Source organism: Vipera berus, assembly GCF_964194415.1.
Source record: "Vipera berus genome assembly, chromosome: 2".
Taxonomy (NCBI): Eukaryota; Metazoa; Chordata; class Lepidosauria; order Squamata; family Viperidae; genus Vipera; species Vipera berus.
In genome coordinates, this window is record NC_138203.1 from 127449455 (window position 1) to 127466161 (window position 16707).

General features: G+C 45.8%; 1 protein-coding gene across 2 annotated transcripts in view; it reads right to left on the bottom strand.

Moving 5' to 3' along the window:
• Window positions 1-86: 86 nt before the first annotated feature.
• The window catches only part of ATP13A1 (ATPase 13A1), a 38937-nt gene continuing 22316 nt past the window's right edge, over window positions 87-16707 (bottom strand). The window contains exons 15-26 of one of the 2 annotated variants that reach the window (XM_081316578.1): window positions 15897-16007; window positions 13643-13768; window positions 12748-12856; window positions 12194-12393; window positions 11110-11206; window positions 10202-10386; window positions 8894-9011; window positions 7883-8079; window positions 3194-3336; window positions 2856-2967; window positions 1869-2012; window positions 87-566 (exon numbers count right to left, since the gene is read on the bottom strand). In XM_081316578.1, coding sequence (XP_081172704.1) covers window positions 456-566; window positions 1869-2012; window positions 2856-2967; window positions 3194-3336; window positions 7883-8079; window positions 8894-9011; window positions 10202-10386; window positions 11110-11206; window positions 12194-12393; window positions 12748-12856; window positions 13643-13768; window positions 15897-16007 — 1653 coding nt within the window. In that variant the 3' untranslated portion in view covers window positions 87-455. The remainder of the gene's footprint in view (window positions 567-1868; window positions 2013-2855; window positions 2968-3193; window positions 3337-7882; window positions 8080-8893; window positions 9012-10201; window positions 10387-11109; window positions 11207-12193; window positions 12394-12747; window positions 12857-13642; window positions 13769-15896; window positions 16008-16707) is intronic. The other variant, XM_081316579.1, reaches the window with a different exon arrangement.

Here is a 16707-nt window from a genome sequence, read left to right on the forward strand (position 1 = left end):
GAAATGTGTATTACTGCCAATAATGACGTTTATGAAAAATGAAAGATATTGCTCCATTCTTTAGACAGACCTCACATCAAATCAAGATTCGATATGGGGAGGGGGGAACTAAGGATATATTAACTCAAAGAAAAAAAAATCCCCCCTGTACCAAAATGCACTGATTGCCATTTTATTATCAAATCTCATGACCAACCTTTCTAGGAGTGGTGAAGAGGCAGTACAAAGGTTAACAACTGCTGCTCTGTTTGGCAGACTTGTGAAGATTAATGTAGGCCCTTGCACAACTTTTGTTGTGCTTTCCAGACTTAACACAATAAAAATTGGCTTGCCAGTCCCAAACTGGAATAAAACAGCTATCAAAGAATAAATATTCCTTTCGTAGTGCTGTATTTCGGTGGTATCTTTTTCTGGCTGTCCTTCACTTCACTTCTGAGAAGGGAGAAGAATGAGTCTCAAGAAGGCACTTTGAGCTTTGTGCCGCCTAGTAGGAACTGCAGGATCCTGTCTATGAGCAGAGCAATGAAGAAGTTGGCCACCAGTACTTTAGTGATCACTAGTTTAAACTGAAATAGAAAAAAAACAACAACAAGATGTACCAAGTCCCAGAAAGAACATTTTCCGTATTGCATTCAAATCTAGTAAGTATCAAGCCTGGAATGAAAATTGTTCTATAGCAGGGGTGTCAAACTCACAACATGACGTGATGTGTCATGACGTATCGCGACTATTTTGCCATTGCCGGCAATGGGGTGGGCGCGGTTTCGCCATGATGCATCTGGCCTGCGGGCCGGCAGTTTGACACCCCTGTTCTATAGTCTTGAAATAAAGATGGGAGTTGATCTGGTAAATCAGTAAGCAAGGAAGTTATTATTAAAAGTTGGTCATCTGTCCCATTCATATTTTTAGTAGGCAGAAATCTATTATTGGTAACTATAAGCAGCATATAGCTACAACATTCTTTTGGTTATATTTTTAATTCATTATTAGTTATAGGGAAAATTAAGTCTCTGAAGAAGTTTTAGAAACCTACTGTCGCCCCATTGCTAGGCCTGCCAACTCCTATTCCAAAACACCTGGAGTACACAAGACTGCCTCCACTTAGTCTTACTATATGTGTCTGAGTAATCTTCAATTCTTCCTCCAAACACACTATAAAGGTAAAGGTTCCCCCACACATGCGTGCTAGTCGCTTCCGACTCTAGGGGCCGGTGCTCATCTCCGTTTTAAAGCCGAAGAGCCAGCGCTTGTCCGAGGACGTCTTCCGTGGTCATGTGGCCAGCATGACTAGACGCCAAAGGCACACGGAACGCTGTTACCTTCCCACCGGAGTGGTCCCTATTTTTCTACTTGCATTTTTACGTGCTTTCGAACTGCTAGGTTGGCAGAAGCTGGGACGAGTAACAGGAGCTCACTCTGTTATGCGGCACTCGGGATTTGACCTGCCAAACTGCCAACCATCTGATTGACAGGCTCAGTGTCCTAACCCTCTGAGCCACCGCGTCCCTTAAAAACACACTATACCTTGCCTCAATTATCATTTGTCCTGAACAAAAACAAACCTGTTTTGTTTTGTTTTTTGTTCTCTAAGTCCCTGCATTAAGTATACATTTTTCTAAGATCAATATAACCAATCAACAGGTGCAGGAGTTTACTGAGTGGACCTCCTAGTCTTCAGACTACTGTGCTTTTGCCGGAAGTAAAGTACTCCTCAAAACACCTCCAATTCAAAAAAGAGGTTTGAACTACTGAAACCCAGAACATTTTTATCTTAACAATATTGCAGTTTTTTCCCCCTCTTTAATTTCTACAGCTAGTTGGAAAAGGGATATCAGAGGATAGGCCTAGCAAAGGTCTTCCTTACTCACCTCTGTTGGGATTTCCACAAGTCCAAATTGTTCATTAAACTCTGGGGAGGAGCCAGTCAAAAGGGCGACAATTGCTAATCCTGAAATAATGATGCTCCATAGCAGAGGTTTGTTTTCCCTTAGACTTTCCATGAATGGGTGGCCCTAGATAAATAAAACCAAGGTGTGGAAAGATGGCCAAACTATATCAGTAATTTAGGAGTAGAACTGAAACCTAAACTGCAGATGTCATACAACATACTAATAAAAGGTTGTCAAGGTATAATTTGTTTGGCAAGACTTTTCTTACAAAACAGAGAGTATTTTCATGTCAATGCTGTGGCTACACGTGACAACAGCCTCACCTTCACTGTGAGGCTTTATTATGACAGCACATTTTTCACTTATTAGGTGAAAGTGCAAGTTTGTATCCAACCTATCTTAGTCAAATAGGACTGAAGAATTGTTAAAAGGGCCTGGCACCTTTGATCTTCTTTCATGTTTAACTGGAGTTCTGTCAAAGATTCTCGGAAATTCATTATGTATGCAACTGCCATCAGGATTAATCTACTTGTAATGAATTCTTTATTCTAGAATCATTACCCTTGAGATAGGACAATACACCTCAAAATTCTGAAATCTGGGACTGATCCCAGTTTCCATAAATACATATTTAATTTATATGGCTACCCATCTTGTAGACATGACTTTGGATGGCTAACAATTAAAATGCCCTAACAACAACAAAAAGCACCCCAATTAAAAGCAGCATCCAAAACCATTTATAACACTCAAACTACAAAATGGGCTCCATCCATATGATCTATACTCTGCCATGCAGAACAAGGAGAAATAAGACAATAATTTGAAGTTTTCCTGTTTAAATTTGGTTTCATCATGACACCTACTGCTTTGCATATTGCTTGCAATGCAAGGTCCTAGCACTATATGAAACAGGAGATAAAAGTATTGGCTATCACAAAATTATAAAAAATAAGCAAATGTTACCTTATAGTTAATGGCAAATGTAGCCATCTGCATGGCCATGGACATGATGTAAACAGTGCTATTCACAAGACTGGGTTCAAACTCCTTATAGAGATCAACAAAGTCTTCTTTCCTTAAAGAAACAGAAAGATCCTTAAATGTTTTTCTCAGCCCTTCCAGGCTTGAGTATCCTCCAGATGACCTGACTTCCCACTCACACTTCTCCTAGAAGCGTGGACATCGCTGAAAATTCTGGGATCTGAAGGCCACACATCTGGAGAACACCTGTATTTCCTTACAACTCAGGCATTTTTACTTCCGATTCTGTACCCTCATATTTAAATCCAAGCAGCACTCACTTGGTCTCACTGCGGGCTTGTGCACCTCGATACAGATACACCAGACTGACAAAATGGACCATAAATTGTAGCAGCACTGTAAGAACTGTGTACAGATTGAAGATATTAGGGAGCGGACGCTCTTGGGAGAGGGTTTTCAGAGGCTGGAAATGAGAAGAAATAGGTCAGGGTTAGAATTCTATAGGAAGTTTGGAGCCTGACTCTTATTCACTTGGGAAGCAGCCTGCAGGATGGTTACCGTATATACTTGAGTATAAGCCGACTCGAGTATAAGCCGAGACCCCCAATTTCACCCCCAAAAACTGGGAAAAGTTGTTGACTCGAGTATAAGCCGATCCGCCGTTCTGCAAGCCTCCGCCGCCGGCGGAGGCTGGATCCGCGCTCTGCAAGCCTCCGCCGCCAGCAGAGGCTCGATCCGCCATTTTGCAAGCCTGAATACACAGGAATACCCTGTGTGGCCGCGGCTCTCGGGGAAGCCCTGGCTGTCCGCTTCCTCGCTCCACGCTGCCATTCGGGGCCCGCGCGTTCCCCGGGCAAATCGCGGCGCCCAGCAGGCGAGGAAACACGCCCGCTCCAGTCGCCCCCCCTTCCCTCAGGAGACGCGAAGCAAGTGACCGCCCGGAGCTTACCGAGGACTTGCGCGCGGCCGAGGCTTCGGTGCTTCCAGGATCACGCGCACCTCTCCCAAGCCGCCGCCGTCCGGAGACCTGCCGAAGTTTGGGGAGGTGCGCGCGCACCTCCCCAAACCTCCCCAAACGTCGGCAGGTCTCCGTTCCTCCTGCCGACGTTTGGGGAGGTTTGGGCGCCTCCCCAAACCTCCCCAGGTCTCCGTTCCTCCGCGCAGACCTGCCGACGTTTGGGGAGGTTTGGGCGCCTCCCCAAACCTCCCCAAACGTCGGCAGGTCTCCGTTCCTCCTGCCGACGTTTGGGGAGGCGCCCAAACCTCCCCAAACGTCGGCAGGTCTGCGCGGAGGAACGGAGACCTGGGGAGGTTTGGGGAGGCGCCCAAACCTCCCCAAACGTCGGCAGGTCTGCGCGGAGGAACGGAGACCTGGGGAGGTTTGGGAAGGCGCCCAAACCTCCCCAAACGTTGGCAGGAGGAACGGAGACCTGCCGACATTTGGGGAGGTTTGGGGAGGCACCCAAACCTCCCCAAACGTCGGCAGGTCTCCGCGGAGGAACGGAGACCTGGGGAGGTTTGGGGAGGTGCCCAAACCTCCCCAAACGTCGTCAGGAGGAACGGAGACCTGCCGACGTTTGGGGAGGTTTGGGGAGGCACCCAAACCTCCCCAAACGTCGGCAGGTCTCCGTTCCTCCGCGCCCTGCCTGCCTGCTTCTTTCCGCTGCAGAAAGAAGCAGGCAGGCAGGGCGCGGAGGAACGGAGACCTGCCGACGTTTGGGGAGGTTTGGGGAGGTGCGCGCGCACCTCCCCAAACCTCCCCAAACTTCGGCAGGTCTCGGACGGCGGTGGCTTGGGAGAGGTGCATGCGATCCCGGAAGCACCAAAGCCTCGGCCGCGTACAAGTCCTGGGTAAGTTTTTTTGTTGACTGGAGTATAAGCCGAAGTGGAATTTTTCAGCCCAAAAAGTGGGCTGAAAAATTCGGCTTATACTCAAGTATATACGGTACTTTGAAAATGACCCCCTAGAAGAAAAGGCCTGTCAACCTGTTGGAAGAATTTAAGACACAGAAATCAAAAGAAAGCCTATCTTTACCAGTTCAAATCCATTTTGAAAATTGCTTCGCGTGCACACAAGTGCTGTAAGCTAAGTAGTTCTCATCAGTTTTCAAAGACAGTTTTGACTCCTGGCGACAGGCTAGACAAGTCCACGTAGTTTTCTTAGTAAGGTTTTTGCAAGATTTTGGTTTGCCCTTGCTTTTTTCCTAGAGCTGAGAGAGGGAGACTGGCCCAAGGTTCCTTCGTTGCGTGGAAAATGTCTGACCTTGAAACAGTCACCCTTGGATTACATGTCTCGGGTGCTCTCAGCATGAAGCAAAATATGTGTTTTGAAAGGTTTCAAGATCAGAGCAAAACTTGCAGTTTTGTTGAGTGTGAAACAAATTGTGTCAGTTTTAAATATGGTGTACTGAACAGAGGTGCTTTATCCTCCACCTTTATACAACTAAGTCACTGCAGTAGCCTTCTGCTTACTTTTGCAACTCAATTAGTGCCAGCAGTCTCTTGTTTTAGAGCAATGTGCAAGCAAAAATATAAGCAATGAACAACACTTAATTTTGATGAGGGCATGCCAGAGACAGACAACACCCCGCACAAAAAACAAAGAAAAATATTACATTTATTCCCTGATCTAGGGGGTTCAAGTGCCCATAAAAATCAGATGAAACCCTTTTTTTAAAAAAATCAAAACATTAAAAAATCTAAGAGAAAATGTTCTATTTCTCTGTTGAGAAGGGCAGCAGGCATTTTTGATACCGAATTCTAATCCAAAAATTTTTCAGTGGATGAGATATGTGTCTACAATGTTTCCTACTGGGGAGCTAGTTTAATATTTTCAAAATACTTTAAAAGAATTTCCTTGACCAAATTTTCTGTAATTTGGTTCGGCATAGGTGCCTACCCAATTTTACCCCAGGGTAAAAATTTTGTTCCACTGAAACTAAACTTCAGTCATTAAAATATGGTTTGGGGTTATTGATTCTTAGCTGGAAAAACAAAATCTAAGTAGTTCTCACTTATCAACCGCAAAGGGAACTGGCAACTCTGTCTCTAAGCAGCACAGTATTAAATGTGATATCACTTGACCAGGACAACGTATTGTCATTTTTGGGTGCAGTCCTTAAACATGACATTACATGACTGCAATTTCCTGCTGACTTTCCCATTGACTTTTCTTGGCAGAAGCCAGCTATTAAGGTTGCAAATGGCAACCATGTGACCATGGGGAGGGGCCTTCAACCATTGTAATTATGCACTGGTTGCCAAACACCCAAATTGCAATCGCATGACCATGGGGACTCTGCGATGGCCGCAACTTCAATGACTGATCACTGAATGAGTGATTGGTATAAGTGAGAACAATTCCTTGCATTTTCTTTTGGTTTTGTGCACATCCTTACATGCCACAGAACCAAACTTTATGGCCAGCTTACTGCCTTTCGAAGGTTCTAGTCCCGTGGTGGCAAACCTATGGCACGTCTGCCACAGGTGGCACGCAAAGCCCTCTCTATGGGTACGCACGCCGTCGCCCCAGTCCTAGGCCTTCAGCTGGGTTTAATAAAACCTTTTCGCTTTAGGCCTCCACCGCCATGTGCAAAAAAAAAAGTTCAATCAATTTCAACTTCTCGCAAAAAAAAGATCTCACAAAGTTGGAATTGATTGAACTTTTTAGTCCCACCCAGTCTGCCGTTACCACCACAGCTACGCCCACCCAATGGGCCATGCCCACCCAATTGGCCACACCCACCCAATTGGCCACGCCCACCCGGCACCTGACAATACATAAGTGGGTTTTGGGTTACAGTTTGGACACTCGGTCTCTAAAAGGTTCGCCATCGAAGTCTAATGCAAAGGTCCCCAACCTTTTTGGCGCCAGGAACCGGTTTCATGGAAGACAATTTTTCCATGAACTGGGGGGGGGGGGGCAGGTTTCAGGATGATTCATTATATTTATTCTAAATTTTCTAAATAAACAAATAATGCACTTTATTTCTATTATTATTACATTGTATTAGATAAGACCAGTGACTTTCTGCTTTCAAGAGAGTGGGAAGGAAAAGAGACAATCCTAAACTCAGCCTTCCAGCAAAACAAATCAAAGATCCAGCACGTTGAGGAAGTGCAGCAGCCTTGGAAAAGGTGCAGATGAGAGAGGGATTCCCTTGGAGACACAGTGCTTAAGGAGAAAAATGTAGCTTTTCCCTTCCCCCTCCCCAGGCGGGTAGTACCGCGCTTGGCTTGCAAACTTGAGAGCTGCAGGAAGAAAGTGGCATGAAAACACACACACACACACCCCAAATTAAACCACGAAAAGCAGGCAGGAAATTGCCAAAACATGAGGCATCTGGAGCACCATCAAAACAAGCAAAAGACTCAGCGGTCTTAGAAAAGGTGCAGACGAGAGAGAAATTCCCTCGAAGAAGAAGACGCAGTGTTCAAAGTGAAAGCTAGCTTCTCCTTGCCCCTTTTTGCACCCTGAGAAAGCACCCTCACAAACACATACCTGGGGGGGGGGAGAAACTCCCCCTCCCCATTGCAAGCTTGTGCTTGCCTTGCAAACTTGGGAGACTTGCACGAAGGGAACATGAGCCCAGCTGGGAGGGGGAGAGGAGGAAAGTGAGAAAGAAGAGGAGGAGGAAGAAAAAGTAGCAGGAGGGAGAGGAAGCAGGAGGAGGAGGAGGCAGAAGAAGACAGAGCACAAGGAGGAGGAGGAGGAGGAGGAAGGATGCTGAGCTCAGATGTTGCAAGCCAGCTGTAAGCGTAGCTGCCGGAGAACCTTTGCACTGAGTATGCTGGCTTCTGTCCTGCCACTCTCCCGCCCCTGCAGACTCGGCGCATGCCCCCAGCTGTTCCTAACTGGCCGCGGACTGGTTACCGGTCCACGGACCGGGGGGGGGTTGGGGACCCCTGGTCTAATGAACTCAACGGAATGTGGACTCTTCTTATCCACTGACCGCATTTCCTATCTTCCCCTCCGCCTCCAATAAGGCATCTTTCTTCCGTCGTCATACCTTGGATCGGGAGATGAAAAGAAAGCAGCCAGCCAGGAGCAAGCCTTGCAGTGTAGCCTGGAAATCACTGAATTTCACACCTTCCAAATAAAGGACGCTCTGGCTGTAGGCCAAGATGAGGGCATTCAGGGCCAAGATCTTGAACATCTGGAGGGTGGTGACCAGTGTACAACGGCCCTGCTTGATCACATGGCAGACTGCAGAAAAGGAGAGAAGATTTCTGCTTAAGATTGTTACCTTGTGGATTTTTTTCCCCATTTCCTTTCAGCCTAGAAAGGCCTCTGGAATTCCAGAGAAGGTTGTGGGAACAGCCAGTTTTTGGCCTCCCAACCTTCAGCTTTCCCAAACGTTTCTTATCGGCCTCTATGTGAATTACAGTGATGAGCACACTCTCCTGGTTTGCACAGGATGGCATGTGGGAGGTTTGGGAAACGCTATGATAGAGCTTTCACATATATCTTTTAGTATCTTGTTTTTGTAATGATCTCATAGGCACCTGAGGAGTTCTCACTACGTATCCAATTATCACTATGTATCCTATTTATTTTTTTTTGAGATTGATGGGGTTTATGTAATGTTGTATTTGGTATTCAGAAAAAGGAGGTGAATAAAAGTTCAGGGGGCAGTTGCTCAGGTTTTTGTGTTTTTTAGAGAGACGGGGCTGCCTGGCTGGTTCAGAGCATCTCTATCGACCCGGGTCTGAATTTTTTTCCCTACAAAGGTGACAACACTTTTTCTCCAGCTCTGCTCTATTCCCTTATTCACCGAACTTTCTCTAAGGGGCTCCAGTCTAGATTTTCTAAGTTCTGATGCACAAATTAGAGATATACGTCCCCTTCAACATACAGGATTCTACTGATTATGGCATGAAAATAAAAATCACACTGATTACTATCTACACTCACTGAGAAACTTCCAGATGGATATATGTCACTGCTGTAGAAGGGCAGGGCGGGCCTTAAGTGCAAAACATTCCTCCCTAAGCACAGACTTCCTTCCTCCCATACTTACTGCACTGTATAGAGGAAAGCTTAGAAGTGAATGGAGCTGCAATACTGGCATCACCCAACTTCACAATGGGTACTTGATCCTCCTCCAAATCTTTTAGCACCTGGCTGATCCTCTCCTGCTAGAAACAAGGGGAGGGAAAACATCCTTGTTCAATGTACAGCAAGCTCCCAATCAAGCTATCCACACCAAAAGGAGTAGTCCTCAACTTACAACCGTAATTTGGATCGGAATCTTAATACAGTTGAGTGAAACATTAAGCGAGGCGCTCAGATGCCTGCTTTACTCAATGACCGCAATCCTGGCACTCCCAGTTGTGGTTGTTAAGCTATCTTACTTCATTAAGCCAAGTCCCAAGAAAGGAGTGTGGGGTGCCTCAGGAGGCTGTTTGGGAGCTGAAATTTACCCCCTGCCAAAATCCAAGCAGGGTTTTCAATCCCTGAGCAGAGAGACACTCACACATGGCCTGTGCCGGGCCTCCCGGTCCCCAAGGCATCCCAGGCACCTTACCCTACTGCCCTGCCTTTACATTCTCTGCTTGGATTTTGACTTCCTCTCATCTCTGGCAGCTGGCTGAAAAAGCTGCCTGCCAAAAGAGTTCAGCTCCCCTCTGTGTGCAGAAAGAACTTCTCCAGCAGGGTGCAAGACCTTCAGCATTTGAGTTCTGTTTCTCCACCCCAAGACAGGAATTCAGCTCCCCTAGACAGACAGCTCTTTCAGCTAGCCCTCAGAGACGAGGGGGAGTCCTCTCAGCAAGGGGCAGCAGTTTGCAAACTTCCCCGCTGGCTTCCCCATTAATTTTCTGGGAAGCCGACAGAAAGCGCATATGGCAATCACACAATCGCGGGGCGCCTAGCAGTCGGTCATAAAGGCAAAAGCCCAGACTGCGACCGTGTGACTGTGGCACTGGTGGTCCAATGTTCTGCGATAGCCAAAAGCAACCCTTTCTGAGGCTGTTTTAATTCCAGACCATCATTAAACCAACAGCCGTACGTCGAGGACATATCTGTCTCTAAAATAAACCCCCATACAGAAAAGCTGCGGTTCTCTAGGAACAGGAAAGACAAGAGGACAACCCCCGTTCAATCCAAAGTGTCGGGAATTTAAGAAATTCCAGGTGTGCTGAGCTTACAATTCTTACAATCCCCATTCATTTGAGCGTTGTTTCTACGTGCTCCGAGTTAAGGATTTGTAGACGGGAGTTCTGCCTTTCCCTTCATTCTCCTCCACCCCGGTTCAGAAAGGAAAAGAAACTCCAGAAGCATAACTGAGGCCGGCGGCAAGAGAAGCAGAATAGATTTGACAACCTACTCGTTGTACGGCAAGCTGCTCCTCCCTGAGAGACATGAGCCTGTGTTTGGCAGCTCGGGAGGTGGGCCTCAGGTTGCTCCCAACAAGAGAAGAGGAAGCAGCAGGTCTCCCATCAGCTACTGCATCGCGAGGCTTTTTTCTGCGCTCGGGGATTCGCTCCGGGGCATTGGCTAGGAGAGCCACACCTGCAAGAGTGAATCACATCCCTGATGACACAAGCAAGCTGTTTTCAGGGCAGGTGAAAACAGGGCTAATGAGTCAAAAAACCCGACGATCATGAAACATGGATATTAATAATGCTTGACACGCTCCATCTGCTATCGTTTACAGAATGTGGGATTAAAAAAGCCACACAAAAGGCAGAAACATGGAAGCCGACCTTTTTAGCGGAGGTTTTGAAGCGTAAATGCAACTTTGGTCGTGTAGATACAATGTAAATATATACATATAATACAAATATAGAAATTCATTAGACAAATAAATGATTTAAATAAAACAGGATGGCCTGTTTGACTTTGCACTGATAGGGCTTTTAATCAAACCAATTGATCCCCCTTGCAGAAATATCGATATAATTAGTTGTGAAGAAAGATTAAGTGTTTAATCAAGTAATCCAATCAGTCAAAAGACAGTAACAGTTAAATAGTTTAGAGTCTAATTGGTCAGCAGATACCTACAATTTACAGTAACACAGTTTGTAACAAGGCATCTCCTCCTGGGTGAGGATAGAATGCTTCTCAGATGCTTGTTCCAACGAGTGCATGAATCACTTCAAAATAAAGTATCCCCCCCTTCTTTTTTTAGAATCACAATTCATGGAAAGTTAATTAAAAAAAAACAATTAAAACGCACAATAAACAGGCTCGGTTTCCATCCAAATGACAATCTTTAAATGAATTACCACTCACCCACATCAGCATGCTTCAAAGCCCCCACGTCATTAGTGCCATCCCCACACATCAGAGTCACATAGCCAAGTCCTTTCAATGTTGTGATCACAAATTCCTATAATGGGAAAATAAAGAATCAACAAAGAAAATTTGCATAAAATTGCCCAGGGCACAGGTTCTCGACATTTGCAATTCTGTACAGGAAGTCCTCAACTTACGACTGTAATTAAGTCCAGAATTATGGTCACAAGAAATTACAGTTGTAAGTCAATGTATCAAGTCGCTACATCTGAGTTTTTGATATTTTTTTGTAGCAGTCATTAAGCAAGGCCATCCCCCCCCCCCGCTGGAAACCTGTAAAAAAGTCACAGATTGAGGTCCTGTAACCATGGGATGCTGCTAACAGTCATAAAGATGACAAAAAAGATGACTGCTAAGCTTGTAAGCCGCCCTGAGTCTTCGGAGAAGGGCGGGATATAAATGGAATTAAAATAAATAAATAAATAAATAAATAAATAAATAAATAAATAAAATGCAATCATATGACTGTAGAATGTATGTGTGGCCATCCTAACTTCAAAAACAGGTTATAGATAGTTCTGGGAAAGTCCGTTCTAACTTCAAACAGTCAGTAAATTTGCCACATCAGAAGCAGCTTTCCCTTAGAATTAAGTTGCAAGTCGAGGACTACCTGTAATCTCCTAAAATGAAAAAAAATGGAAGTCTGACACTCATGAATAAAATAATGGCTTCACTAGGTTAGGATTGGGCAAGGGAAACACACACACAGAGACACAGACACACAAACACGCGTGCATACTAGTGACCCCACTGAATCATCATTTCCAAGATGCGCACATGAGTCTTGATTCCAATCTTAAGGCACCTCCCCCTAAAGGCTCTCCCAAACTTAAAAATCTGTGGCTGCCTCATGGCAGGTAACAAATTTATATATATGGAAGAGATGTTTCTATTCTCAGGTAAGATTTAGCAAACTATCCTTAAAAAGAAAGAAAGAAAGAAAGAAAGAAAACCTCACAATCTGTTAAATCAGCCAAGGGGGCAGTATGGGCTGGGTATTAAAAGATAACAGGCCACCTGCCTTCTGCTTGGGTGCAACACGTGCAAAGACCTGGATGTGTGGAATGAGTTTCAGCAGCAGCCGGGAGTCTGTAGCCTGCAGATGAGCAAGACCCTCCCCTGTGATGCACAGGTTGTGGTCGCTGGTCAGTTCCTGCAGTGAGTCTGGGACAACTGGGAGGACAGTAGCGCCGCTGATGGATTGCCACCTCCAATCGGAGCCTAGAGCAGAGAAGGGAATTAAGCACAGGGAGGTAGGTGGCTGTCTGTCTGGTAGCACTCATCCAGGAAAAGTACTCATGGAGAACAGGGGAATAATTCTCCTCGACACCACAGACTAAAAACCAATCACCCAGTGGAAAGCCATTGTAAACAACAAGCTGCAGCAACGACCAAAACAGCACCGGGTGATTTTACTGGCTCCCAGGAAAAAAAGGGCTAGGCTGTGACTTACATGTCCTAGAGAGCAAATGCTGCAAAAAGTGACAACATGCTCTGTGCAAAGTTGCAGCACCATCTGTCTTCTCTCCCTCCCTCCTCTCAGACGGTTGTTGTTGTTGTTGTTTTTACCTTTACCTTTACTAGCAGATGGCTGCAAAATGAGAGTCTGCTCCTTTTGGGTGAAGTGCAGCTCCTGGGCCACGTGGCAAGCAGTCAGTGGGCTGTCACCTGTTATCATCACTACCTGTAGAGTGGGGGGGGGGGTAAAGGGCAGGTTTGTGCCACATGACTATATGCAACATGCAGTGAAGCCGCTCTGCGGAAATGGCCCATCTGCTCCAGAACTACTGCTTGAAAAAAGCATTCTGGAAAACGTGCGTACAAAAGCAGCATACTGGCCTGTGGTAATTAAAAAAAAAATACAGCCTTGCTGAAGGGTGCGTTTCCTCTCCCCCTCCCCAAGCAATTTTGGAAACGCAGCTTTGATCCTTTTGTCTCTCAAATAAGAACATCCCATCTTGTGTAATACCCATGCTGCAAAGAGGAAACATTGTGCTTGCCTATGTCCTCCACTCCAAACAAGAGAAATATATCCTATCCAAAAGAAGAACTGTTCAACTCCCATAGCAATATGCCTACAGATGCTGAGAACAGAACAGCATGGCAGGGCTGCTGCAAGCAAGCCTGGGAGCTCTCCAAGGCTTTATCAGGTCCTGAGGAAAAATTGGATGCTTGACTGGGTGGTTGTTTTTTTCATCTGCTCCTGCAGGATTTTTTCTGTTTGCTTAGCTGTTCTTCAAAGACTTATTCTGCTGCCCTAGCCGATTTAATCTAAGAACGCGTAGACAAAAAGATACCGTAATAAATTTCATCCCTTTGGATTGGAGGTGACAAAAGAGCAGTGCAGATCCGACAAACAGGAAGAGGGGATGAAGAATTAGGAGGGCTGGTGAAATTATGCAAACTGGCTCAAACATTTGCCTAGGCCCCTCTTCTTGGTTCCTTCCACAGTTTCTCAGCCACAACTCACACGGTGGGAAGCGTTCAGGATCTCCCGGATAACTGGCTTCGAGTCGACTTTAAGAGGGCAGGAAACTACAATGAAGCCTGTGAACCTCAGGTCACATTCCAGGGCCTCCCGCTTTATTTCTCGTGCCTTTGAATAGGAAATACATAAAATGATTATAGCAAAGACTTTTTTACATTAATGTAACATCCCTCACCTCCCCCCCCCACCAATGAATGATAACTTGGAAATCATTGCGTGCCCTTCTAAAAGTCACATAATTAAGTATATTTAAGATGTGGATCCAGATTACATTTAAATATTTTTTTTTTCCTCCCTACTCCAACATCTTTATGACTTCCATGTTTTATGATTCTACTTTCATTCCACGTTGGTCCCGAGTTAGGTAATATGCTTCTTAAGTGGGATTTGATTTCAAATTGATTATTGATTTGGGCCTATTGTTGTTGTTAGCTGTGAAGTCGTGTCCGACCCATCGCGACCCTATGGACAATGTTCCTCCAGGCCTTCCTGTCCTCTACCATCTTCTGGAGTCCATTTAAGCTCACGCCTACTGCTTCAATGACTCCATCCAGCCACCTCATTCTCTGTTGTCCCCTTCTTCTCTTGCCCTCAATCTTTCCTAGCATTAGGCTCTTCTCCAGTGAGTCCTTCCTTCTCGTTAGGTGGCCAAAGTATTTGAGTTTCAGCTTCAGGATCTGGCCTTCTAAAGAGCAGTCAGGGTTGATCTCCTCTAGGACTGACCGGTTTTATCACCTTGCAGTCCAAGGGACTCGTAGGAGTCTTCTCCAGCACCATAGCTCAAAGGCCTCAATTCTTTGGCGCTCAGCCTTTCTTATGGTCCAACTTTCACAGCCATACATTGCAACTGGGAAGACCATAGCCTTGACTATACACACTTTTGTTGACAGGGTGATGTCTCTGCTTTTTAGTGTGCTGTCTAGATTTGCCATGGCTTTCCTCCCCAGGAGCAAGCGTCTTTTAATTTCTTGTTGGGCCTATTGCGTTCCATGAAATAACCAGTGTGCTTTTTTTATTCAACAAAACAAACCATGCCACAGCACAAGGCATGAATCCAACCGCTGCCAGTAGGTTCCCTTCCTGGAACAACCCATTCTTACACATCTCGCCAACCCGCTTTTCTCCAGTCTGTCTTCTTCTCTTTAAATTCATTGGAAACAGTATGTCTTCAAGTTCATTCTCAGTCTAACGTTTGCAGCATATTGCAATTCAGGAGGGTTTATGTCGCCTGGGTCCGGGGTATTTGAGGGAACACCTGCTGCCGGCATCAAACGCCCTTCGCCCAGTGCGCTCCCACAGGGAGGGTCTGCTCAGGGTCCCGCCGGTAAGAGATTGCCGGCGGGTGACACCCAGGGATAGGGCCTTCTCAGTGGGGGCGCCTGCCCTCTGGAACCAGCTGCCGGTGGAGCTGAGGACTGCTCCTGACCTCCGATCATTCCGCCGGGGCCTGAAGACCTGGCTCTTTGAGCTCTCGGGCCCAGGCTGAGGAGACATTCATTTTAACTGGGGTTTTTAATAGTACAGGGTTGATTTAATATTTTTTAAATTGGGTTTTAACTTTTGTATGGTTGATTTTTAACTCCCTGTAAACCGCCCTGAGTCCTCAGGGAAAGGGCGGTATATAAATGCAATAAAATAAATAAATAAATTATTTTGCCCCCTTCGTCTCTTTCTTACTCCCTCACCCCTCCATTGCCCTGGGCGTCTCTTACAGAGCAGCTTTCCAAGCAGCAACTGTGCCATTTGCGTTTCAAGTACAGCATCGCTATACTGCCTAAGCTACAACAAACACACACACACACACACATACCCCACAAAAAGCAGGCTTCATTGTAAATTTGGTACATGAGAAGCAGCCTTCCTTCTGCTTATTTAGAATTTGGTAGTTCTTTCCCCGGCAGGAGGAGAGAGGGCTTCACATTAAGAAAGAAGGCATTAAGAGGCTTTAGTCTTCTGCAAGTCTTCAATGAGACCTTCAGAATATACAGAGGATGGTTTGCTACCAAGAAGAAACTGGAATAATTCAATTAAGATGGTTGCTGCCATTGCTCTCTCTCCCACCCACCCCTGCAAGTGTGAAGTAAACAGAAGGAATACCCCATTTTAAAAGGGAGCATGTAAGCCACTGCCTATAAATCTAACGGGATTACTGAGTTATCATAGACGGATTGCATCTCCCAGAGCACCAAAGTAGCTTACGGCACATATGAGCTTGCATAGAAGATTTGAAACTTACTTGCTGATGAGTGAGGTGCCCCAATTCTTTGTAGCCAAGGGCCAAAACTCTGGCTCCCTCACGTGATATCTCTGTGTGAATAGCATCATAGGTACTTGGGCACTGAGAGAACTGCACAAAAAGACAGCAACCGTTACAAGAAATACTGCTAAAAGAAAAATCTCTAACCAAACCGACAGTTACGTTCAGATAAAAAAGGGTGTCAAGACAGGAAGGACACACACGTCACCGTGAGATACCGAAGAGACTTCCAGCATAGGCAGAGAAGTTCAGGATCCTTCAGCCAATGTTATGTTGCTCCAAACGGGCATCCTTCCAGGTATATTGGCATTATGGCTGCCAAATTTGCAGCCAATGATTATGGTTGAGGATACTGGAGCAATAGCCCTAATATACAGTGTTTCTCTGAAAATAAGATCGGGTCTTACTTTATTTTTTTTTAACCTCCAAAAGAGGCACCAGGTCTTATTTTGGGGGGATGTCTTACTCACCTTCGGCACTGACAGCTCTGCCCAGCAGGTCCACTTCGTCTGGGGCCAAAGGAGCATTTTCATTCTGCAGCTGCATTCCGGCCTGCATTTCACAGTCAGTCCTTTCCAGAAGGCCTCTGCAGCCAAGGACTGAGCTATGGATTCAATCCATAGCTCGGTCCTCAGCTGCAGAGGTCTTGCAGAACCGAGCTATGAATTGAATCCATAGCTCGGTTCTTTGCTGCAGTGGCCTTCCAGAAAGGCCTCTGACTGAGAAATGCAGGCCTGGCTGCAGAAGACACCACAGAAGAAGTGGGCTAGCGAGGAGAGGCCTGGCTGCA